At 43.0% G+C, this 24,213-nt stretch overlaps 2 protein-coding genes across 2 annotated transcripts; both read right to left on the bottom strand.

Moving 5' to 3' along the window:
* Window positions 1-330: 330 nt before the first annotated feature.
* On the bottom strand, window positions 331-2,866 carry LOC140222845 (uncharacterized). Its single transcript, XM_072293970.1, has 3 exons — window positions 2,564-2,866; window positions 982-1,287; window positions 331-900 (listed from the first exon to the last, which is right to left on the bottom strand). The coding sequence occupies exons 1-3, from the start codon at window positions 2,864-2,866 to the stop codon at window positions 331-333; spliced, it is 1,179 nt and encodes a 392-aa protein (XP_072150071.1).
* Window positions 2,867-15,251: 12,385 nt separating this feature from the next.
* LOC117858699 (F-box/LRR-repeat protein At3g58900) lies at window positions 15,252-17,263 on the bottom strand (the record flags this gene model as incomplete). Its single annotated transcript, XM_072293969.1, has 1 exon — window positions 15,252-17,263. A coding segment is annotated over one exon (1,071 nt), but the record flags the coding sequence as incomplete, so codon positions are not given.
* Between the last annotated feature and the right edge of the window lie 6,950 nt (window positions 17,264-24,213).

The following is a 24,213-nucleotide window of genomic DNA, read 5'->3' as shown; positions in this document are numbered from 1 at the left end:
TTCATTGTCTCTAGCAGCCATCCTGTTCCACTTACACCAGATGTCCTTGGTGGGTTTTTAACAAGGTAGAGGTCAACATATATTTGTGCAATTTCTGCAGCACCCAACATAAGATTCCAAAAGACCTCGCTTTCATCATTAGAGTCATCACTATCGCTCTCACTTTCCTACAGATAAGAGATCATATGACATATAAAATAAAATAAGTACTTGGCATTAAAATAACACTTAAGGTTGAATGACAATACTTCAGTCCAACAAGTAAGTAAAAATTGAAAAAACACAAAATTAGTTTCAATAACAAAAGTATTATTAAAATGACACAATTCCTCAATTGCCATGCTTGGCATTGTACTTTCTGCGAAGCCAATTAAATCTAATCTCGTTTGTTGGCAGGGTCATGAACATTTCCCTTTGGTCCTTCTTCACAAACAACTCTGTGGCGATATAATGCTCATCTGTATCATATCCTGCCCCACATTCCAACACAAGATCCATGACTTGTTGCACAGTTACACCCAATTTTTTAGATGTAAAAGAGGAAGCGGACTCAGCAATCTTGGTTACTTGTTCCTGAATAACTTGTGCTGTTCCAGTTCTTTGTTTCTTTGCTGGTGGAATTCTTTTGTTTGCTAACAAAATAGTAGGAGAAGGAGTAACCTCTTGGACCTCATCTATTTCATCCCAAGCAACTCCATCATCGTCACAATCATCAGGGACATCATGAATCTCATTCACATGTCCGTTGCCAACATCCTCTTGTATTGGTGGTATGATGGGATTAGAGCTCATAGGATTCCAATGATCGCTTTCATCATTAGTTATGTCAGCAAACATCATTGTCAAGTCCTCCTCATTTTGCAACGGTTTTTTTCGAAATTTGCCGCAACCTGGAATTTCCTGCAAGGACATCATCATTATTTAAAAAATAAATGATATGAACCTATTGCTTAACAGAAATAAAATAGTTTCGGAACTCACCGCTCTTGCCTTCTTCCACCACTCATCATCCATATCAATCACACCTCTTGCTCTGTCCCATCCCGTACCCGTTTGCTTCCTCATTAATTTCTTCCAAGTTGTTAAATCGATCTTTAATTTATCCCACTTGTTCTTCATTTGCCGCTTGGTCAAACGAATTGCTGTGAGGTTGAAAAATTCATTGCTGACCTCATCATAGCCTACTGAGTTCAAATGAGTGTTCGATCTATTCCCTTTCTTAACTTGTTTGGCAAACAACGAACATATGATCGTCGTGTTTGCATCAGTCCATTCAATTGAATCACCCTGAATTACATATGACAGCCCATTCATTTACAAGCATTCAAAGTAATCTGACCTCGTTGATAAAACCACAATTGTTATTCAATCACAATCCATATTAACATGCAATCCATATAAAAAAAATATTGGCTTTGAATATTTGCTATGAATCTTTAACAGATTCACACAGCCATATCTCTTTAACAAATTGATAGTACAATCGTGCATACTACTGCTTATTATGCTCTGAAGTAAGATTATGAAACATGGTTGTATTTCTTCTTTAACTATGATAGTAACAGTTTCCTTTCAGCCTGGTGCCTGATGCAGTGATGTTACCAAAGGACTTTTTAGTACTAAGAATTAATTGATGTTACAGCAAGCTCCTTTCTTTATTTTCAACAACTAACAGAAATTACATGGATGAGCATAATTAATAGCAACAGATAGCAAGGAATAAATACTACAGGTTGCCATGAACCTTTGCTGAACATGGGGTTGGGATACTACTGTAGGTTCATAACCAAGGAATGTGGTCAGCCAAAGTGGTTAATGAATTTGATACTACTATAGGTTCATAACCAAAGATTATGAGTATAAGATCTGAATCACATCATCTGAGGAATTAGACTATGCAAAATTCCCTCTAGAGATAAAAAAATGCAAACACAAGCATGCAGTAGTGCAAGTACCAGTAACACTAGCTACATAATTCGTAATGTGCCTTCAAATGTGCTAGTAACTAATAATGCCCTAAGAGCAGTACGTCTAATCCGTAGGCAACAAGAGCTTAATCGAAAGCCCACACCCATCGGAACAATAAGTTCTGTTGATCGGGTAGTGGGTACCTGTAACTTAGAAAACTAGGTACTAGCCAGTTATATAACAACTAAAGTCCATTATATAACCAAATGAACAACTAGATGTGACTCCTACCAACTCAGAAACCTAGGAGACAACTGTATATGACAGCAAAGAATATATATTCTAGTAATATAATGATAACTCTTTATGAATTATGTAGCTAGTGTTTCACAACATCTGAATCACATCATCAGGTTCGGCTACAATACTTGGTAAGCACTGTCAAAGAACAGAAACAGAATTTCACAAGCATGCAGTAGTGCAAGTACCAGTAACAAGGATTACCTAACACAATTCAGAGTCAGTTGTACTTCAGTGGTGAAAAATTACAGTGGTTCAGGACACTACCAGGAACTGAATTTGCTACTTCTTGAATTCCCCATATAGAGTTTGTCATCCACAAGCAACACAAGAAAGGAACACAAGAAACCATTACCGTGTCAGAAGCTTTTCTCTTTGATGTCTTCTTCACGCCTGAGTGTTGTGCAGCGTAGGCGGCAACATCCTGGCCAATGGGCTCGCCGCCTAGCCCGGCCATATTGTCGCTGCCAAGCTCGGCCACACGGCCACGGCCACGGCCGCCGCCCTGGCTAACACGGCCACGATCCCTGGAATTGCCCAACATGGCTGCAGCGCCCCTGCGACCTATACCTCTTGCGCCGCTGCCCAGGACACCTCTTGCGCCGCTGCCCAGGCCACCTCTTGCACCGCCGCCCAGGCCACCTCGTCCGCCGGCCATCTCCCCGTCGCCTTCTTCCTCGCCCCCCAACCCACCCCTGGTGCGGGCGCCCAGGGGCCCTTGACCGCCAGCGCTGAGGGGCCCTTCACCGCCGGCGCCCAGGGGCCCTTGATCGACGGCGCCCAGGGCTGGCGTGCATTCTTCCTACATGGCGATGCCGGCCCAGGCCGCGCCACCCAAGTTCCCCTGGCCGGTGGCGCCGGCAAGCAACCTCTGGGCGGCATGGGCCCCTGCCAAAATTGAGCCCTGACGATGAGCCGAGGATGAAATTGGAGCAATAGGTGGAGGAGGGTCGCCGCCGCCATCCATCTTGCCAGTAAAGACCACCGGCGGCGGCCGGGAAAGGAAGGGGCGGCACGCTAGGATTGGGGCGGCACATTAAGAAGATGGGGAGAAGGAGAAGGGGCGACGGGGAGAAGGAGCTCTGTTCTTTTTTTAGATCGAATCGTTATCTGTAACCGATGGCAATGGTGGGTAAATACCCACCAACTCCACGAGCAGGTCTGAAAAGGAGATTTTTGGAGCACCTCTTGAGGTACTCCACAAAAAACGTGGATCTACCCCTGCTCCACCTTTTTTCTGGAGCCGGAGTTGCTGGAGCTAGACGCGTTTGGCTGCAAAATTTGCAAAATTTTTGGAGTTTGTGGAGTGGAGCAATTTTTCATGGAGTGAAGTCCTCCCAAACAGGCCCTAAGAGTTTAAAACATAAACCAGTCCAAGCAATAAATAAACAACTAAGTTTTATTCTAGGGTATTGTGAGACTCATAAAATACCATAGTTCTTCGAGGTTTCTCCCTCGGTGAACTCCTACTGAGTTTCTAAAACAACAACGAAGGATCTCCTGAGTACGAGGGTACTCAGCAAGACTGACCCGGCTGACCAAGAAAAACGACTTTCAAGACGGGAAGAATGATAGTTGTTTGGTGTACTGGCCGACTCACATTTTGCGAAAAAGCTTACTATAGGTGGATCCTTAACATTATTCTTTTACTTCCATTTAGTTTTACCTATCAGACTAGATGCAAAAAAATATTTTGGCAATCAAGTGAAATTAAGTCATACAGCATGTTAATTTTAGGAAAAATATTATATTTAACTTGATTACACTACGATGCTTAACAGAGAAACAAGTGCATTCATATCCGAGAATTGCGGCGATCCGGACCGATTTACATCCTGTAGGAGATACCCGGCCATCAGCTATGCACAACTATCCGGGTTGCACATAACGACCTTTCGATTAGTCGTACCCAACGATTGGGAATATGACTACCCAAACCCAGGGACGTACCCCCACATGGGACCCCACGTCTGGCCTAGTTTCCATGTGAGTTTCTAGTTTCCATGTGAGTTTTAGGCTACGTCCCTGCTATTTTTCAACACGTCAAGCACAAGTACGAAATATTCCCGATCAGAGAGCCAACTAACCTACCGAGCTTGCTGGTTCCCATATGGTAGTAAGTAACCAGGTAAAAATCACTTGAATCAATGGTTAAGACAACGATCGGTCCTTAATTAAATTAAGCGAGTAGACGGAACTACGGAACTCAAGACTCCTTTCTTGATTCCATCCAAGCTTCCGTCCACTACTTTTCAAAATAGGCCATTTCCTTGATTATGATGTATGACCATCTTAGCCTTAGAGTTGAATAACCCAAGCTACTCGCAGGTATCTAAGCATTGCTAAGCATAGGATAGTTACTAATTAGTTGAACAGGTGTCAAAGATGTCCTTAATAACAAGGTTGGATTGTGCATAAAAGTGAGTTTCAATCAACTCCTAGACCTAATGCACACATATAAGGAAATAACCATTAATTGGACTCATGAATAGTAAGTTCTGAAAGTAGATGGGTTTAGATGCACCGGGGCTTTGCCTTGATCCACAAAAAGGTTAGTGTCTTCTGAGGGTCCTGCTTCACAAGGGATCAATTCAACAACCTCTTCAAACTCCGGAGGTTCTTTAGTGATTTCCAGAAAATCCACTTCAGGAGCTTCAGAGTCTACGATTAAATATATGTAGGGGTTAGATATGCAAATTTTTAAATACATGACTATACGACTTTCCTTCGTGATAAAGTTGCAAGCCAACAAGTGACTATACAACCTATCTCATGATAAAGTTGCAAGCCAACACTAGACTACCCATAAAGATTAACCCACAATTTTTAATTTTTTTACTAATCTACCCTAAGCCTTTTCTTTTATTTTAGAAAAGCATTATAATAATTTTCTAATCTCAAAACTTAATTCCTATGGTTTAATAGCAAATTTGTTGTTGGGAAAGTATTATTCAAAATTTTATACATTTATTAAAGGTTAAGCATTTATTTAAATATCTTAGTTAAAAGGTAATAAATAAATACCTAAATTTTATTATTTTTCTTACGGTTTAAGGATTTTAATGCATAAAAGAAAATAAAACAATCCTACTAAATTGGTTTTACTATTTTTGGACATTTCTACTCTGGAGAAGTCAATGAGATATCAGTAGTGTGAAAATATGAACGGACATTAAAAAGATATTTAATCAAGTACTTAGTTACATAACCTAACAAGGTACAGCACGATAAAATATTCTGAAGAGATGCCTCAATCCTCCATTAACAATGCTTGGGAGTTCCTTGACACTTCATATAATCGAAAGTCAGATTCCACAAATATTCTTTTGCTTATGTGGAGGAAAAAGTGGGACTAAACACCCTTTGCATGCCGAGGGAAACATCATACATTACAACTTGATCCATTGTGCTTGGCTCTCCAGCATCACACCAGGTCACAACTTGCAATAGGTTGCCTCAAATGCCTCTTATGAGGGGAACAACCGAACAAGTTTAAGGAATACCTCATTCTTTTGTTAAATTGAACCGGTGCAGATTGAAAAATCTGAATCTTCAAGAAAACCCATGAGAAACCATCTCCAGCTTGGTTCGTTACACCTATCATGTCTAATAGCTAAGAAGATAAATAAAATATCCACATAGAAAAAAGGCATTCTGCAGTTTTATACGAGAATAAAACTAACTAAGTTGCAGGGAAACGAAGCATGAACAACTGCTTGATTACTGCAAATTTTGGTATGAACAAGTAACATATATTTTGTGATTCCGTTTATTTCTCTTCGCAATGAACACGCTATTAGCACCTTCACTTATCTATTTCCTCCATTAAAGCTATACGAATAGCTCCCATCACGGTAGGCGGATACTCCTCAACTGGCTTTAGCAACAATTAAGGACGACTGAGGTGTAATATCAGCAACCAAGGTCCCTCTGGCGACATGGTTAACAGGTTTTGCGTCATCTGCCCAGAAGCTTGAGGTTTTGATGTCATCTTCCAGCATCAGCTTGGAGTAGTCCTCATGGTTCTACACCACATTCTTCCTTCCCCCAAACTCTACAGGAAGTACCTCGGGATCAGTGCACTTGTACAGGACCTTCACGCCCTCCTCATCCTTCAGGTACACGAAGTTCAGCTTCTCGATCGATCTTGGGTCAAGGAAATATTTGACAGCCTGAAAGGATGAAAGAATTTGGAATAATTAAGTTAGAATAGGGAAATAAAACAGGAATAATTTCTCTCTATCAACTCTCCGTGCAAAGGTTGAGTCTTTACCTTGTAAAAGGTTTCAAATACTTTTGGGGGATTAAACAGAAATGCAGTGGCCAGCCTCTTAGGGTAATAATTTTGCAGGATGCTTGTACATTCTCTAGCAGTTTTTATAGGCGTGGCATGGGCCATTGTCCATCCTGTGAAGTCTATCAGCCATACAATTTTCTCTTGACCTTCATGCAGGCTCAGGATAGCGTTCTCCAAAACATACACAAGGAACCGGATTTGCCCGTCATGGGATGTTGTATTCTCAAATTTGAGAAAAGCATGCAGGTGATATTGAGGTAAGCATTCTAGAGAGACTACTGACTTTTAGGAAGAAGGAATGGCAATTCAGAAGAGGAAGCCTTGCCTCCTTTGTAGGTCTCATAATAACAACGGCTCTCCCCTCTTTATCTCAAAAATTTGCCCCGTACATTTTGCCGGTTTCTGCTTCAACAGAAACATCAGGCTAAAAGGCAGTTAGCGTGTCTGTGGTTACTTGATCAGGATTCAGAGAACAAAGTAACTTGATCCTAGCGAATATCCTCCGGCCTATAAGCTGCCCTCCGCTTGAGGCTTTCTTCCAGCATTTTTTTCGACTTGGCAACATCCCAGTTCCGGGCTTCAAGGTATCTTGTCAAACAAGCTTCACTGCAGTACTTCTCACAGCGGGCAGACACAGGTCCAAGTGCAGATTTTCATTCATTTATCTGCTCATAGGAGAGATCTGCGTGAGAAATCAACAATACCTTACAGAGATGTCTGAATAACAAACGGGTCCTAGATTGGCCTCAAACCAAAACAACCAATCTAAGACCCTGAATCTGAAGCTCCAAGATTCGGGCTGAAACGACCATTTAACTGAATCAGACGATTCAGTTTCGTCAGACATAAGAACAGGGCCATTTGCCCAATTTTAGGCTCAATTAAAATAGCATAAAATTGATCCATAGCATCCATCCTTTATCCCTCTTTGTTCTACAACTAACCAAGGTTCCATTTTGCACCTGAGCCCATATATCTTCTACACTGGATTCCTCAGAAATTTGCACCAAAGATGGTAAAGTCACTCTACATTCAGACTTAAGCAAAAATTGCTCCAGCAGCAATCCTAGTCCGTTTATTCTGAAAAATATCATCTACAGGTGACACTCTTCAAGATTGTTGGTGCTAAAAGTCGAAGAGGGGATCAAGCATCAATTTGGTGTGCCTCACTGCCTCATACCGGTCTGACCGGTACTGGATACCGGTCTGACCGGTATGTCCAGGCAGCAAGGCCCAATGTGTTTGAATTTGGTTTAAAGTTTGTCAATTAGACTATTCACCCCCCCCCCTATAGGAGACATCAAGATCATTTAAATTGGTATCAGAGATTGGACTCACTTTCAAGCTAAACCGCCCTGAGAAAAGATGTCGACAATCCTTTGAGCCTCTCGATTGTGAAGGCTCAAACTATGCTTCTTGGTCTGCTGATGTACTCAATACTCTTAGGAACATGGGTCCATCATATGAGCATGCTTTAGTTGCTAGAACTCATCCTCCAAAATTTGATATTGATCACATTGATTGGTCCAAGATCACTCTAGAGGAATTAGAGTACTAGCAACTCAAGGCTTGTGTTATTAACTTCTTGCGTAGCAATATTTGTGAAGATTTGCAGGATATTATCTTTGACATTGAAGATGTTCGTGAAGACGCACATCTCATTTGGAAGCTTCTCATTGCAACCTATGCTACGCCCGAATGCAGTAACGAAGACCAAGTAGAGGAGGAATCACTTGAGGAGTGCTCTACATCAACTGAAATTAACACTCACTCTCAAGTGTCACTTCTTGTTGAGAAGGCAGGCCGAAAGAACAAAGATCCGGTTCCTCCGCAGGAACCGGTCAGACTGGTTTCACAAACCGGTCAGACCGGTCCAGACAGGGCAACCGGTCCAGCGATCGTTACGGCCCTTTGTGAAGGCTCAAGCCAAGCTTCATCTACTACAAGTATTGATAAATCAATTTATGAAGCTTATCTGTTCTTGATGACTAATAAAAGAAAGAAGAAGACCAAAAAAGGGAAAAGCCAAAAGATTGAGTTGTCTAGTCCTTTGAACAAAGAACTAGAGCTTCTCAAATCAAATCATGCTTTCTTGGTATGTAAGTATGATTCATTGGAAAAATATTTTGCATGTGCTACTAACCGTCTATCATGTGTAGCATCCTTAGAAAAAGCCAATGAAGTGCTCAAGGCTCAACTTGACAAGCTCACTAGTGAACATATGACTTTGCATATCACTCACAAGGAACTTCAGTGTTCCCATGAGAGGCTTGTGGAATCATATGCCATACTAGACATAGCTCATGAGGTTATGGTAACTTCGGTAAAGACTATTCAACCTCTCACACATACACGCTCATGCTCACAAGTAGAAATCAATTCTCTTAGCACTAACCCTTGTTGCTCTCAAGTAAGCCAATCTAGCATTGAGCATGTATTTGTAGAATCTTGTGACGTTGCCCAAGAAAATAATCAACTAATGCAATAGGTTGAAAAGTTCAAGAAAGATTTGAGCGAGTTGAAAGAGAAGAGTCAAGTGCAACTTTCTCAAGATAACCGTGAAAACATGGTGAAGAAGCTTGAGAAGGGATCAATCTCCACTTGCTCAACTCCTCAACTCCATCTCAAAATCAGCAAGAGCACGATTCAAAAAGAGAACAAGTTTGAACATATCAAGTGCTTCAACTGTTAAAAAATGGGGCACTTTGCACCTATGTGCCCCAACAAGCTCAAGGAAAATAAAGCTCACTCAAGCAAGAAAAGAAGCGTCGCAAGCAGAGAATATGCTACAAGTGCAAACAAAAGGGACATATCGGTGCTGTGTGCACCTTTGAGATCATTGGAGGGGAAGCTGACCCAGACAGGTCAAACCGGTTTCTTAAACCGGTCAGACCGGTCAAGGCCAGAAAAGTTCATAAATCCACATTACAGACTGAGATTCATGATTCAGGTTTTCTTTTATGCTTTCCTGATAATTTGAGATCCGTGATTCAGGTTTTAAATCTGATACCTGTGGGTGACCTTGAATTATCAGGAGCGTTTTAGCAGTTCTTAAGTCTCCTCACATGCATTTCATCATACAATCACACATCAAACACGGAGTGAATTGCTGCCATTCCACCTGTTAAAGGAAACAATAAAGGAGTTCCTACATGCCGAGAAGTCGTATTACCAACAAACAAAAAAATATGGCTACACTGACTCTGGACAGTGATAGCCATAGGTAAAGCATAACACTGTATGCTGAAAATGGACAATGGACAGTAAGAATGTATGCTGAAAATGGACAGTAAGAATGATGTTGTCAAAAGGAACTGCTAGACATTATTCTGAAATTGGACAGTAAGTATGATTTTGTCAATAGGATCGACTAAAGTAGCGGTGATGGCGGCGGCACCTCTGCATCAGGGTACTGGACGACAATGCCCCAGAGGCCCGCAATGTCTTCCCGCAGCTGTTCTACATGAGGGATGAGAGCAGTGCAGAGATCAGCTCGAAATTCTGATTCATCTTCTTCACTGACAGGATTGTCGGGGAGCGCTTTAAGCATTGTCTCAATCCGTGGGATGAGTACTGAAAGGACGTGGGCGCTGAGGTTGTCTGGCTGGAGCTCGCATAGAGGGGGGAGCTTCCGTGAGGTCGTCCGGATGTATTCAACCTGTGATCTCAACCACTCCCGCCATTCCATCCTGTCAACCTTGGGCCAAATTCCCACGAGCTCGAGAGATTGAGAAATCCAACCCACCTGACGATGGAGCTCGGAAACCTGCTCGAGCCGGTCCATGTTTCCGACCCACCACCCGTATTCCCTGACCCCCTCCTCGATGTCTAGGTACATGGTCTGTGCGTCAGCCATCTTGAACTTGATGGATTGAAGCATGTAGCGGCGCGGTTTCTCCAGGATAGTGGTGAGGTGTTGCCGCCCATCGATGCAGACACCGTGCTCCTCCTTTTTCAGTGCAAGGAAGTTGGCGGCTCCGCGGCCCCCCGGGTACGTGAGGAGCACGCCTCCAAGCAGAAGCACCTCCATATCTTCCAGTAGATGAGCGACCGTGGTCACGAAGTAGTTGGGGCGGGTGTCCGCATCGCCGCTCGCGTTGCCGAGGTCGGCGGCGTTGGTGCCGAGCGCGCCGGAGACGTAGTTGGGGCGGGCTTCCGCATCGCCGCTCGCGTTGTCGAGGTCGTCGGCGCGCCCGTCAGGGAGCGCGTGGAGTACGGCCTTGACGCGTTCGAGGAGCGGGAGGACGCGGTTGCGGAGGCTCCCCGGCTGCGCCTCGCAGAGACCGGTGAGCAGAGGCGGGTCGTCCTCGAGGGCACGGCGGACCACGGGCCACTGGGTGCTACCGTCGGTGCCCAGCGTGGCGTGGAGGTTCCGGAGGGACTCGGAGAGGCGAGTGAGGCCGTCGTGGAGGTCGCCGGCCTGCCGGAGGCGGTCCAGGTTCCCCAGGAACGAAATCCCGATGTCCGCCGCGGCGGCCTCCTTCAGGCGCTTCAGCATCATCGGCGCGTCGCGGAAGAGGACCCCGACGACGCAGACGTGGTAGCGGTTTGGGAAGTCGTCGGGGCGGTCGATGATGGACGCAAGGGCGTCGAGGTTGTCGATAGGGACGGGCTGATCCTCCTCCTCCTCCTCGTCGGCGTAGAACCCGTCGCCGTCCTCATCCCACGGCAGGCCCCCGTCGCCGTCCTCATCCCAAGGCAGCCCCCCGTCGCCGCCCAACCCCGGCAGCTCACACGGAGGCATTGATCGAATTTCGGGCCGGACGGGGTGGATTTTGAGGATTGGTTAGCCTCTGCTTTCGGTTTGTTTCGTTTCCCTCCCTTTTATACAGATAGATACAGGTAGGTCGGTGGAGGCCGCCGCCCAGCTCAGCCGTCCGATCTGACACCACTTAACGGCTCCGGATGACCAACCAAGGTATATACAGTATCAGCTAACCAAAACGAAATGTTAAGCTATCCAAAATGACAAGTAGTACTAATACACTAGCAGGCTTAACCACATTTTATTCATTAAGTACGTAGCAGCCTAAGTTAATTGCAAGATGACTCAAGTTAATTTAAGACATCCTTATTCTGTCATCTGCCATTTTAAATTTCAGATTGTATTAAGGATGTCTAGCTTCTGTTTGCAGAGTTCAGTTCCACCAAAATCATGAGGGAGACCAGATTATGCTCAAGGAAAATAAAGCTCACTCAAGCAAGAAAAGAAGCGTCCAAAGCAGAGAATATGCTACAAGTGCAAACAAAAAGGACATATCGGTGTTGTGTGCACCTTTGAGATCATTGGAGGGGAAGCTGACCCAGGCCGGTCAGACCGGTTTATCAAACCGGTCAGACCGGGAAAGGCCAGAGAAGACAAGTGCAAGTAAGAAAATCAAGAAGATAAAGTGTCAAGAAAATACAAAACTCGTATTTTCTATACTTGCCGGAAAAAAAGGTCACATGGGTAAGGATTTTCCCACTGGTAACATTTCCAACTCAAACCTTGTCCATTATGATTTTAACAATCTTAGGAATGACAAAGTTGGTACTTATGCTATAAAAGTGATTAACTCACCTCAAACTAGCATAAGAGCCATTTGGGTTCCTAAGCATCTTGTGACTAACCTTCGTGGACCCAATAAGATTTGGGTACCAAAGAATGCTTGCTAAGTTTGCAGGATCGACGAGATGCATTGGATGCTTGGCTAAGACAAAGAAGTCAAGGATACATCAAAATGGCCCAGAGAAAAGCTATGTTGTGAAATTCACATAACCAATGTCATCTCGGTAACTAAGTGCTTAGTGTAATGTTCTAAGTCACACATATCAGCTTTGGAATCTTAGTAAGAAGCAATCTCACAAACTCTAAAAATACATGTTTCATGAAAGTGACTTGTACTAATTTGTGAAGCTTACTCCATTATGCCATGATGCTCCTAATGGCTCTATATGAGAGCATGTGTCCTGTTCCATTACAGAAGACTAAAGATGGACTTAGTCACTAATTCTTGGAACAAGACGCAGGAAAGATGATCAAAATGGGATGTCTCTGACAAGACCGGTTTGGCATACCGGTCTGACCAGTTTGGACCTGAGCTGCAAATTGATGAGGTAACCAAGTCCTTGATCATAGCATGGAAACCTTAAGATCATGCATATTTTGCAATAAGACCTTTGGCACAAACTTAAGTTGGTTAAATGATACATGTGCCGTGACCAAGATTGTGAATAATCTCCTCTCGTTCATCTATGGACAATGTGCAAATAGCAAGAAATTCAAACTCTTCTTGCACCAATTCAGGGGAGCTTATTCCAATGCTTGTGTCATTTGTGAGACTAACAATTTCTTCTAGTGAACTTGTAGTCTTGTATATTTGTGCACTTTATGCTATCTCATGGTATATTATGCTTTGGCTAAGAAAAATCAATGAGAGATAGCACTATTGTTAGAGAGTTAAGTTATGCACAAAAATAAATGGCTTAGGCAAAGGTACACTTCTTATGCACTCTTGTATCTACCTTATGCATCTAGGCCCTTTCTCATGCTAGTGTGTGCACTTGCATGTGATTACCTCAAGTTACCTTAATGTGCCTCTTTTAGATATTTGGTTGATACCTTCTTAACCTTGAGCCTGCGTCATAGGCCTTCATATAAAGTAAGGTATGAACTAAATATACTAAAATGCTTCCTAACTTGAAGTGGTTGCATGCTCTATGTGACATAGGATAGATGTTTGGAAATGCAACTAGCATGCCTAGGATGTGTGTTACTTTGAAAATATTTGGCTCCTGTCCTCGTGACTCAATTGACCCGCTTGTTCGCCTTGATTGCTTGATGGCTAGTCACAAGTGGTGAGATTTTATCAAGTCCATATAATCTTTATCTATCTCTCTCACTTCTCTCTTGGAAGAAACAAGAAATCTTGATCTACTTGGACTGCCAATAATCTCTATAAAGATTTTTCAAGCTTGGATTCATGTCTATCTAAATGCTTTACCCAATCTTGAGAACAAAGAAGTGGATCAAAACCATCCTCAGCATTCATCTTGTCACCTGGGTCAGACCGGTCTGACCGGTATTGAATACCGGTCTGACCGGTTACACAGGAAATTTCTCATTTTCACCCCTCCGAGCTTTTAACTGTATATACCTTTCTCCTTACCCCCTTTACTCCTCATTTCACCTGATACCTATCCCCTCCTGTCCTCAACACCGGCTCCTCTCATCCTTGGGTGATTTGATGATTTAACCAAGTTTTGACTTGCCTTCTTGAACGATTGATCTCTCCCTAGGCGGTTTGACCGGATTCTCAACCGGTCATCCGAATTCCTCTCAAGTTATTCTCTCCAAAGGTATTCAAATCACATTCTTGCCCGATCTATCAATTCCTTATGTTGATTTGAAATCCCTTTGGTAGATCATCTCTTGATGACCCTTAGAACCTATTCCTGTGATATGACTCAATTCCGTTGGCTGCATTGACGAGGATAACGATTCAGGGTTAGACTGGATAGACCGGTCGAACCGGTCATCCATACCGGTCTGACCGGTGTGTACAGTCCAGCCCCAGATCTTGATTTTCTCATGCATGCTCAACTTTATCTGTAAAGTATTGCTTCTATCACCCAAATGTTCATATTATATCAGTTACGGCTGCCAGTATTGATGTATAGGACCATTGGTACATTTCTAGGTGCAACCGGTTACGCAGACCGGTCTGTCCGGTCTGGCCCAGAAATGTTCCAATTTTCTTAGTTCTTAGCTCTTTAATCCTTACATCCATCCTATATTATTCCTGGTGTCTTACAATATCTATTTCACATATCTGTGACCCAGGATCAGCAGATATGCCTAAGGGAGCGCATGCCGAAAGAATTAAAAAGAGAAGAGAGGAAGAACCAATTGTGCATGGAGCTAGCTCTCGATCCTTGAGGCCGCGAGGACAGAAAAGAGCTCCTGCAGATGATGATATTGAGGAGTGTGAGGAGAGTGATCATGAGACTAGTAGTGATGACATAGAGGAGGAAGAGTTCACTATTCAGCATCGCAGTGGCAAGGAGCCCGCTGGCAGTAATGGGAGGAGCAGTGATAATGATGAGGGTGGAGAACATGATGATGATGGAGATGATGGTGGAGAAAGTGATGGTGGTGGTGATGAGGAGGATGACCGTCAGATGCCTGAGATACGTAAGTCTCCTTATCTTATATCAAGGGGGCCTACAAACTACTTTGGAGACGGTATGATTGGGCTTGCCAAGAGGCTAAGGAGAGAGGATCCCTATAATGTGCCTAAGAATGCTTTCGACTATAGATTTTGGAATTTGTTTCAGCAGGATTACTACACCATCGTCATTCTTAAGAAAACCAAAATCACACGTGAGGCACAGTGGGTGGATTGGGACTACATGAGGAAGAAAAATGACCCCATCTTTAATGAAGTCATAGAGGCTTGTGCTAGCAAAAGGATAAAGCACATCATGGGCTTCAAGCATAGTTGGAACCGGGCTTGCTTAACCACATTTTATCCATTAAGTACGTAGCAGCCTAAGTTAATTGCAAGATGACTCAAGTTAATTTAAGAAATCCTTATTCTGTCATCTGCCATTTTAAATTTCAGATTGTATTAAGGATGTCTAGCTTCTGTTTGCAGAGTTCAGTTCGACCAATTTCAAATTTAAAAATAACAGATGACAAAATCATGAGGGAGACCAGATTATAATTTTATAACACCACAGATAGCAGTAGATTGACAAGCCGGTGTAGAAAAAAAATATATCAAACTAATAAATTCAAACAAATCGAATAGATAGGGTCCACAAACAATCCCTCAAAATTTAACATCGAACACAGCATGCACAACGTAGCTAGAAGAACCTAAAGATTGGCAACATGGCACTGGCTGCAGGGCTCCAAAACCTTAAATTTAACAGTTGAGGGAACTTTCCCCACAATATATCTTTCGACAGCCTCAACAGCACAGTGGGCTTTTCTGATAGCATGCATATTCATTCCTTTACATGTGCCTCTAGGGTCAAAACCGCTGGTTGTATCGAGCACAAGGTATCGTAGTGATGAGGTATTCTCAACAATTTGACATGTTAGCTCAATCAAGCTCTTTGACGAGAAGAATTGATTGATTGATACTTTCTTGAGGCTGGCATGGTGGAATCCTGGAATCCGCCTAATATGTAATGAATCTGCATTGAAATCTTGAGGTATTGTGTCCTGCCTTCCAAAAACATATTCTCCTGTCTGCACAAAATCAATATTGATGCCACTATCCTCCAATGACCAAATGCTTTGAAGTACATGGACATTATGATAAATATTCATTGCAGATCTATTAGCTAGCAGAATAAAAGAATTACAGAATGAAAATGTCACCAACAAGTTGCCCTGCACAGAAGGAGATTTAAGTCCTAGAACAAGTAAAAGGTTGTGTGTTTGGCATGGTAATGAATATCATCCGTGGCGCCTAATAAATAATAATGTCTACAGAATACTAAGCATGAGTAGTTCTCAACTCATGAGAAATATAAGCCTATGTCATGGCCAAGTAAGTATCATATGAAAGACAAACTTAGCCAAATGATTATGTAGAAGATGTACTGAGGTACTCAAAGTTAATTTTTTAGCATGTACATCTCTGAGAAATTAACGTACTTACCGATAAGAAGAAAGTTTCCAAGGCTGGACAAGCTTCAAGAAAAAAAACCAGAGAAAAATAATCGTATCCAGTGCCACAAAAATAAATCTTCAGGCGCTTGAGGTGGAGGAAGCCAGGCAACACTGGCATATTGAAAGTCTGAAGAAAGATATGCCAAGGTTAATAAATGTTCCAAGTTGTTCAAGAAAACAATAAATATTCCAAGTTGTATTGTATACATGGAATAAGTTAACAATTTAGATTTAGAGACCTCTTCTGATGATGACAAGGTAAGGGTTTGAAGTTTCGACACGATGGACTGGAGTTTGGTCTGAGCATATTGGATCATGCCAGAGTAATATACACCATGCATAGTCATGTATTTCAGTTGCGATGAGTTGCTGATTAATATTTCCATGGGTGGGCCGCTGAACAAGAAAGTGGTAAGATTTGGAGCATAAATTTCTATAGTTTGTAGCCTTGTGCACTTATACACCTTCAGAGTACTAAGCTCCTGCAGATGAGAAGGTATGATCAAGAAAGTGGTCTCATTGCAATTGGTAAGTTCAATATATTCCAATGAAATTGCACCGGAGAAAAGGCATTGTATCTCCTCCCCAGTAGTGTGGACAAGGTTCAGACACACGCTTTTCAAGCTTTTCAAACAACCAATTCTTAATGTCGGGTGAAAAGCACAAGAGAAGAGGGAGATAGACTGAAGTGAGCTTCCAGCACAAGATAAAAGTGAACATGGGGGGTTGTAGTCTAGCATGAGATGTTGAGGAAGCTCCACAGAAATATCTAAAATTCCAGATCTAATGGTAGCTTGGAGCCAACTGTCAAGATGGCCAGCCGTGATGACTTTGGCGCAACAGCGAACGTCAAGCTTAAGTGTCTTCACCCCAATGCCAGAGTGGTTTTGAATAATGTGGTCAATTCTGTCAACTAGTTTCTTCGCCCTAGCATATGATGTACCCTCATTCAATTTCAAGCCAAAAGTTTTCTGATTAAATGTGAGATTAGGGAAGCATCTCCAAGAGCGCAGACATCTATGAGACACACAGGCAGCACGGGCAGCATCTGGTAGTGGCAGAAGGGAAAGTATATGGCACAATATATCCTGCAACAACAATGGTTAAAAAGTTGGACATTGCTATTTTAAAAGTAAAAGCCAACTTCAGACTGATCAAACATCAAACAATAGACGATAATGCTATTCTTAGCACATGGACTTTGCACTGGATGATAATGTGCAACAGATGAAGAAACAAAGCACATGGACTTATAATGCCATTGGCAGATTCCCTTTTGTTTACTCTGGACCTATCACTAGCTCTAAGCAATCAACCCTTGTAAAATCCGATGCCGCCAAAAGTGAAAGATGTACTTTAGGAGTTAACTGCTTGAGGTAATTGCAGGAGGTGCAAAGCAAAAATCAGAGCAGTAATGTGGTTGAGTTCACACCAATTAAGTACTCATTATTAGTTGAGTAGTGGATAATTTTTTTTATGAGTAGATATGAGTTTGCTAACAAACTGCTACAGTTACAATCCAATGCGCCAGTTTTAAAACGCAATTGTTATTATATTCTACAGGCAATTATATTATTTTAGGATTGGCATTCGATTTCTTACCTCTGGAAGCTTATCAAGCTCGAACAGTGGCGCAGCGTCTTGGGATCCCCCAGAAATATCACCTGGTTGGCAAGGTGGAACCCCTTGCATGCGTGTTGAAACTTCCGTTCCATGGCGGTCTGCACCACAACATCATTCGAAGAGGACAGATACCCAAAATCAGGACCCCAAGTTTAACGCCAAACAGTACTAGCTGGGAGAGAATCGCGTTTCGAGGATGCCAACAGGCCAGCCAGATGCGATTGGTAAGGGAAACTGAAGAAGAGGGAGGGTTGCGGAGGCAGAAACCTGTTCTGGCTCGCTGCCGCCACCTCCAGCAATTCGGCTTTCGATCCGGAGCGCTGCCCCTGCCCGCCATGGGCTTGATGCGAAGGCGATCGACGGAGGGCGCGGAAGCTGGGAGGGAGATGTCGCCGGCGCAGCCGTCGTGTTCTTATTTATTTCAGAGGAGTAGAATCGTGTGTTCCTAGAGCTACAGAAGAAGCCTTCGATTGACTGGGCCGGAGTCAAAGACTTGTACAGCCCATTGGCCACAAAAGGAAACCCAGTTAACCCCAGCTCCAGAGACGGACAAGAAAGTTGAGACAGGCAAGCCCAAAGAGAGAGAGGCCTCTCCTCTCAGTTCCCAACGCCGCGTCGTCCCAACCCCACCCAGCAGCGAGATCGCCGGCCGCCGCCGCTGATGGGCGAGCTGATTCTCTTCCGCTTCCCGCCCGCCGACCCCGCTAGCGCTCGTCTGCAAGCTGTGGTTCCACATTCTCCGGCGAGGGCTTCCGCCGCAGGGCCCCCGTGCTGGTCTGGTCTGGGATGAGGACGATCTCATGAATGATGAGCTCGCCGTCTGGGACCCCATGACAGGCGAGGAGCGGATGACCCTTCCTGGTGGTGCTAGTGGACACCGAAGCAAGGGTATGCTCGTCACATCTACTCGTCGGAGATTGGCGTGTGGAACGAGAACAAACCTGCCATTTGGTTGTGTGGTGTGCTTTATGGATCGTTGGTGTCAGGAGTACTAGTTACTAGTCTCTTTTAGCTCTAAATAGAGTGCAATCATAGCATGATACTGATATTGATTCCTTATAAAAGTCTGGCATATGAAATTTAAAATGCTGCAATTTTACTCTAGTACTAATTTGCTTCAACTTGTTGAAATTCCAAGAATGCTTTGTTTGCAGGTAAAACTGTAAAAGTGGTACGGTGAACTGGTTATGCACTTGCTGCTGAAGGAGACTCAGAAAAATCTGCTCCTGAAGCTGACATAGAACAGCCTACTGTACGTCATATTGACTGAACTTGAAAAGAAGGTAAAACAATTAGAGTTGCGTTTTGTTTTGCTTCATAAGCCTTATACTGTATCATTCATTAAGATGATTTGTCTTGCTTCTGAGGAATAATGCCATCTCTGAATGGTTCTGTCTCAGCGTGAAGAACTGGAGCAAGCAATGTCGAAAGGGGGAATAACCGAGCTGGCCGGGGTTCCTGGATTTGCCAAGCCCTGCAATAGATGAGATCATGAAGATGATTGCATCCAGGGCAGCTGTTGGGTAGAAAGTTGCTGATGGGCAAAGAGCTGCATCTTTTACTTCTTCTCAGATGGCCACTTCGAGCAATGTCTCTGGCTCAGTCATGTCTACGGCAGCAACAACCAGAAGTACTGTAACTGACCTCGGGGTTGTAGGCAGAGGTGTCAAACGAGCTAGCAGCCTAGCGTCAAGGTGATAACAGCTGAACCTGCTCAAGAAGCCTGCAGTGGATTCAGCACCTGTGAGAGGAGATAGCAGCAACAGCTCTGAGAGCAGGTTCTTCATACAACACAGAATGGTGATGATTCTGTATCGAAGTACAGTACAAGTTCACTAGCCCTACCCCTCATGCTAACTTGCTGGAATCTGTTAGCTGCCTATGTGGTTCAATTCGGTTTCATTTAATGTGGCCTGATGTCAGCCGTTTTATGAAAGCTATTTAGAAAAATGTTTTAGAAGGGGCTGCTTGAGACATTGACTCATTCTGAGCTTTGTACCTTGTAAAGGTTAAATTGCTGAGAAGTTCATCAAGCATGGCGAGTCGTGCCTATGGGCCCGTTTGGTTCCCTTTGCTTATTTTTAAGCAAGTGTCACATCAATGTTTAGATACTAATTAGGAGTATTAAATGTAGACTATTTACAAAACTCATTACATAAGTGAAGGCTAAACAGCGAGACGAATCTATTAAGCCTAATTAATCCATCATTAGCAAATGTTTACTGTAGCAACACATTGTCAAATCATGGACTAATTAGGCTTAATAGATTCGTCTCGCCGTTTAGCCTCCACTTATGTAATCGGTTTTGTAAATAGTCTACGTTTAATACTCCTAATTAGTATCTAAACATTTGATGTGACGGGTGCTTAAATTTAAGCAAGTGAACCAAACCAGGCCTATATCATATTATCATGCACGTGTATGTTTCGAGAGACATGTGCTCTTATGTGTCTTTTATTCATTTATCTATCTGTTTGTTTCTCTGTATGTATAGTAGCCCATCGCTTGCGGATTCATTGCTTTGCTGTTGACCAAGGCTATTTCCGTATCTCGTTTCTTATCGTGATTCTGAATTGTGAAAACCTGTTATGAACACAATAACTAACCCTACAATACTACTGCCAAGCTTCTCGTGTATGGACCGGTTAGAGCATTGAACTTCAGGAGTCGTTGAAACTCCTCTCTGGACCCGGGTTTGAAGCATGGCACCTTAGCCCAGAGGGGGGAGTCTCCCCAAGTGATCAAGATTTTTTTAAAAAAGAACAACAGCAGCAGTACTTGGAAGCCTGTGAGTCTCCAGCAATCAAGGAGGAGACAAAGGGAGATAAGAGTGTTTATTGACTTCAGGACCAAAGAAAAGGGAGATAAAAGTGAAGGAACTTTCATGTCCATTCTCATTAAAACTTAAACACATATTAACAATTCAGTAAGTAGCTGATACAGATGAATAGTCAGGGAAAAGGATGCATGTATAATAATTCATGTCTAATTGTCTATCAACTGGGAAGTGTTTAGTGTCATCATACTTTGAATGTACTGGAGTTGTGACCCCACGAGAAACAGTTCATCCTCAACGTTTTCTTCGCCCTCCATATCTCAGTTCTGCACACATGCCGTACAAAACAAAACATAATTGAATACAGATGAACATTTAGTTTTAATTTTCAAAAACAAACTAACAATTGAATTTTAAAAGCAACCACGCCTATAGTTGAACAATTAAGTGGTTAAGAGAATAAGTAGTCGATATGGTATGCCCATGTATACTTACCAATTTAGTAGAAAGATAATATCTTTACAGCCCTACAATATAGGTGTACCAAGGCCTCAGGGTATGGCTGTACCCCATAAAAACCCAAACAAAGTGACCACTAGTATTAAGGATTGCCACACAGTTTGAAAAAAAAAAGAAAGAAAGCAAGCAAACATCAATGTAGCATAAGAACTAGCATTCTTCCCATTTGAATCCCAAGCCTCATCCTATGCACGGCACCTGTCCAGACCGGTAGAAGCTCCTAATATGTGAATTTTACAAGTTTTTTTTAATGTTCTGTAGTGCTCACTCTACTATCGATATTACTGTGTAGTTTTTTGTATTTTTTTTCTTATGACCATATGTACTTTGTAATTTTGTATTTGATAGCAAGGAAAATTAAATAGAGGCAATTGAAGAGATGAAACTAGGATGTCAGAAATTACAAAAGGCTAGGAAACAACCCAATCATTATAGTTGTAGATGAAGAGGGGTATATATAGAACACGGAGTACATGTGAGACCAAACGTTGACTAATACGATTATTTCCTCCGGTTGGTTAGAGAAAGCTACATATTTTTGCCATTGATAAGACCACATATTTTAAAATGTACATTAGCATCACTTCCGTGGATCATGTCAATTTTTAACCAATAATTGGGTACAAAAGATACAAACAGTTTGAGCTTTCCCTTGTTTCCCAGATATTCCTAACCACCAACAAGAAGCTGTAAGCATGTGCCCTGCCTTCTTCGGTTTTTCATGCCGCCCCCACTTCATCTTCCGAACCGTCGCCCCGCCGTCTTCTCCGGCCTCTTGAAATGCAGCGCACCCCTTTATCACTGCCATCTGAAGCCATTCTCCTGTCATTCCCCCTCCGATCCAAGAGCTGTTGTCGCCGCGGCCTACTGCTCCTCGTCCATGCCCAACATCAAGCATCGGAGCTACGCCATGCCCACCAAGACAAGGGGCCGCGGCACTGCACCCCCGTGTTGCCGACTTGCAGTCACATTGGTCCTCGGCCATCTCCGTCAGCATCAGCCTGATGCGCAGGCACCAAGTGCAACGACCCGCCTACGGTTGACGCCATCGAGGGCTCCAAGATCATCAAGGCCTACACGGTATGGTCCTTCCCCACTCCGCTCCATTTGTTGTGTGAATATTAATCCACATTACACGTTGGTAGGATACTAGCCAGATCCTTATTTCAGATGTATGGCTAGTGAATACTGCCATGGTTAGTTGATGTAACTTTGTTAATTTGTTGCCTCATGAACATCAACAATGGGAAGAAGAAGAAGTGTTAGCTAAATTTTGTTGCATGTTTGCTAACCTTTTATGCAGAGAGTTCGTTGTTTGGCCTATACATGCAGAGAGTTCGTAGATTTTTTTCAAAAATAAAAAGACAGAGTTTGTAGACTGTTGCCTGCCTATACATATTTCTCTACGTAGCAAGAGAATCCCTGTCGCGTGTCTCCGTCTAAAAGAATCTAAAAAGGAAATCTACAAAGGAAAAGAAAATAAAAGGCACGATTCGTGTAGCCTTCGGCCCGTGGAGATCGATGGTGTCCATGGGAAGCGAACAGACATGTCATCTCCCCTTCTCCCACGCTGAGAAGTAACTGTAGCCGACCCGTGGCTTCAGTTTACTCCCCTCTGCCTTCTTCAGTTTCTCATGTTCTTCCATCTTCCGGACCCTGAAGAGAGATCCTCGCCCACCAAGACGAGGTGCAAGTGGCACCTCCCGTGTTGCCGTCACCTTGGCCCTCGCCGCCACCGTGGATTGTCCTCGCTTGCAGCCGCCGCACAGCGCTTAAGACCTCAAGCAGATTGACGTTGTCGCTGGCGCCGAGAAGCAGCTGTGACTCGGTCGGCATCTGTCCAGATGCGCAGACACCGCTTCATCAAGTTCAATAAGGGCCCGACAATCCTTTACACCACTGAGTAAGGCCTACACGGTATAAGTATAACCCTTCTCCCTCCCCTATATTTGTAGTGTGGTGCGTTGCTTTAGATATGTATATGTCCGAGCATATGCATTTGCTTAAGATGCATGGCAGGTGAAACTGACATGGTTTGTTTGTTGAACTTTAACCAATGGGGGAGAAGAACTGAAGAAGCAGCCCTATACTGTACGATAATAGCTAAGACACAAGATTTAATTTTTATGAAATGAACGCACTAATCTAATATTCTGAGAAGAACTGAAGGAGCCCTATACTGTACGGTAATAGCTAAGACACAAGACTTAATTTTTATGAAATGAACGCACTAATCTAATATTCTGAGAAGAACTGAAGAAGCAGCCCTATACTGTACGGTAATAGCTAAGAGACAAGACTTAATTTTTATAAATGAACTCATTGGTCTAATATTGTAATCAATAACGCCATAACAGGCTCTTATGGTCTTCTGGCAAATTAGCTGTTGATCAGGGCCCTAGTAGGTAGCAGCAACCTGTGCGTGTGACGGTTTTCACATTAATTTTCCTTTCAATGCCAAGTCCCAACAAAGGGGCTTTTTTTTTATGTTTTGGAGCTCCACAGTAGTATCTTATTGTTTTGCTTTAGCGTGTGCAATCTTGTGGTCTGTTATCAACATTACTTTCTATATTTTTGAAATTATATCAGATGCAGGTTAGGAATTATGTTTCTGCTAGCACTTTTTCCCTAAATCCTAGACACTTAACTTCACATATTGCAGATTGAGATTGTAGATTGATGTTTTGAGTCAATATTTTGTTTGACTGACTGTACGACCCACAGTTTTAGCAAATCAGTAACCTTGTTAAGTGAGTAATTAATAGTTCTTAAATGAAGCAAGCTATAAGATAGATATACCATGAAAGGAAAAGACAATAATGTTAATTCTTGAAGTTGATAAATTGGTATCCAAGGCAAAGTAGCTGTACAGTATGTTGCACATCACTCTCCTTTGCACAACTATATATTTACCAGTATAGTGCAAATAAATTGCCACCACTCCAGCCTCCACACAAGTTGCACGTGAGGAGTTGGCATAAGCTTCTAGAAGGGGGAGAGCACCTGGCCGGCCAAACTGTAGCAATGACAGTATGAGTTCCTTTTCAGATAGCCAATGGGAGACCCTCAGGGTACCTACCAGTCAATGTGGCAGTTTGCGCTAACCACATTTCGACAAAGAGCAT

Source organism: Setaria viridis, chromosome 5 (genome assembly GCF_005286985.2).
Source record: "Setaria viridis chromosome 5, Setaria_viridis_v4.0, whole genome shotgun sequence".
Classification (NCBI taxonomy): domain Eukaryota; kingdom Viridiplantae; phylum Streptophyta; class Magnoliopsida; order Poales; family Poaceae; genus Setaria; species Setaria viridis.
This window is presented reverse-complemented; position numbering and strand designations above follow the sequence as displayed.

Bases quoted from the DNA above. Each gene is read 5' to 3' on its own strand.
- LOC140222845 (XM_072293970.1), bottom strand. From the start codon at position 2,866: ATGGCCGGCGGACGAGGTGGCCTGGGCGGCGGTGCAAGAGGTGGCCTG. The intron at 1,288-2,563 runs GTAATGGTTTCT...TATGTAATTCAG, and splicing joins AGAGAAAAGCTTCTGACACG to GGTGATTCAATTGAATGGAC. The intron at 901-981 runs GTGAGTTCCGAA...ATGTCCTTGCAG, and splicing joins GGTGGAAGAAGGCAAGAGCG to GAAATTCCAGGTTGCGGCAA.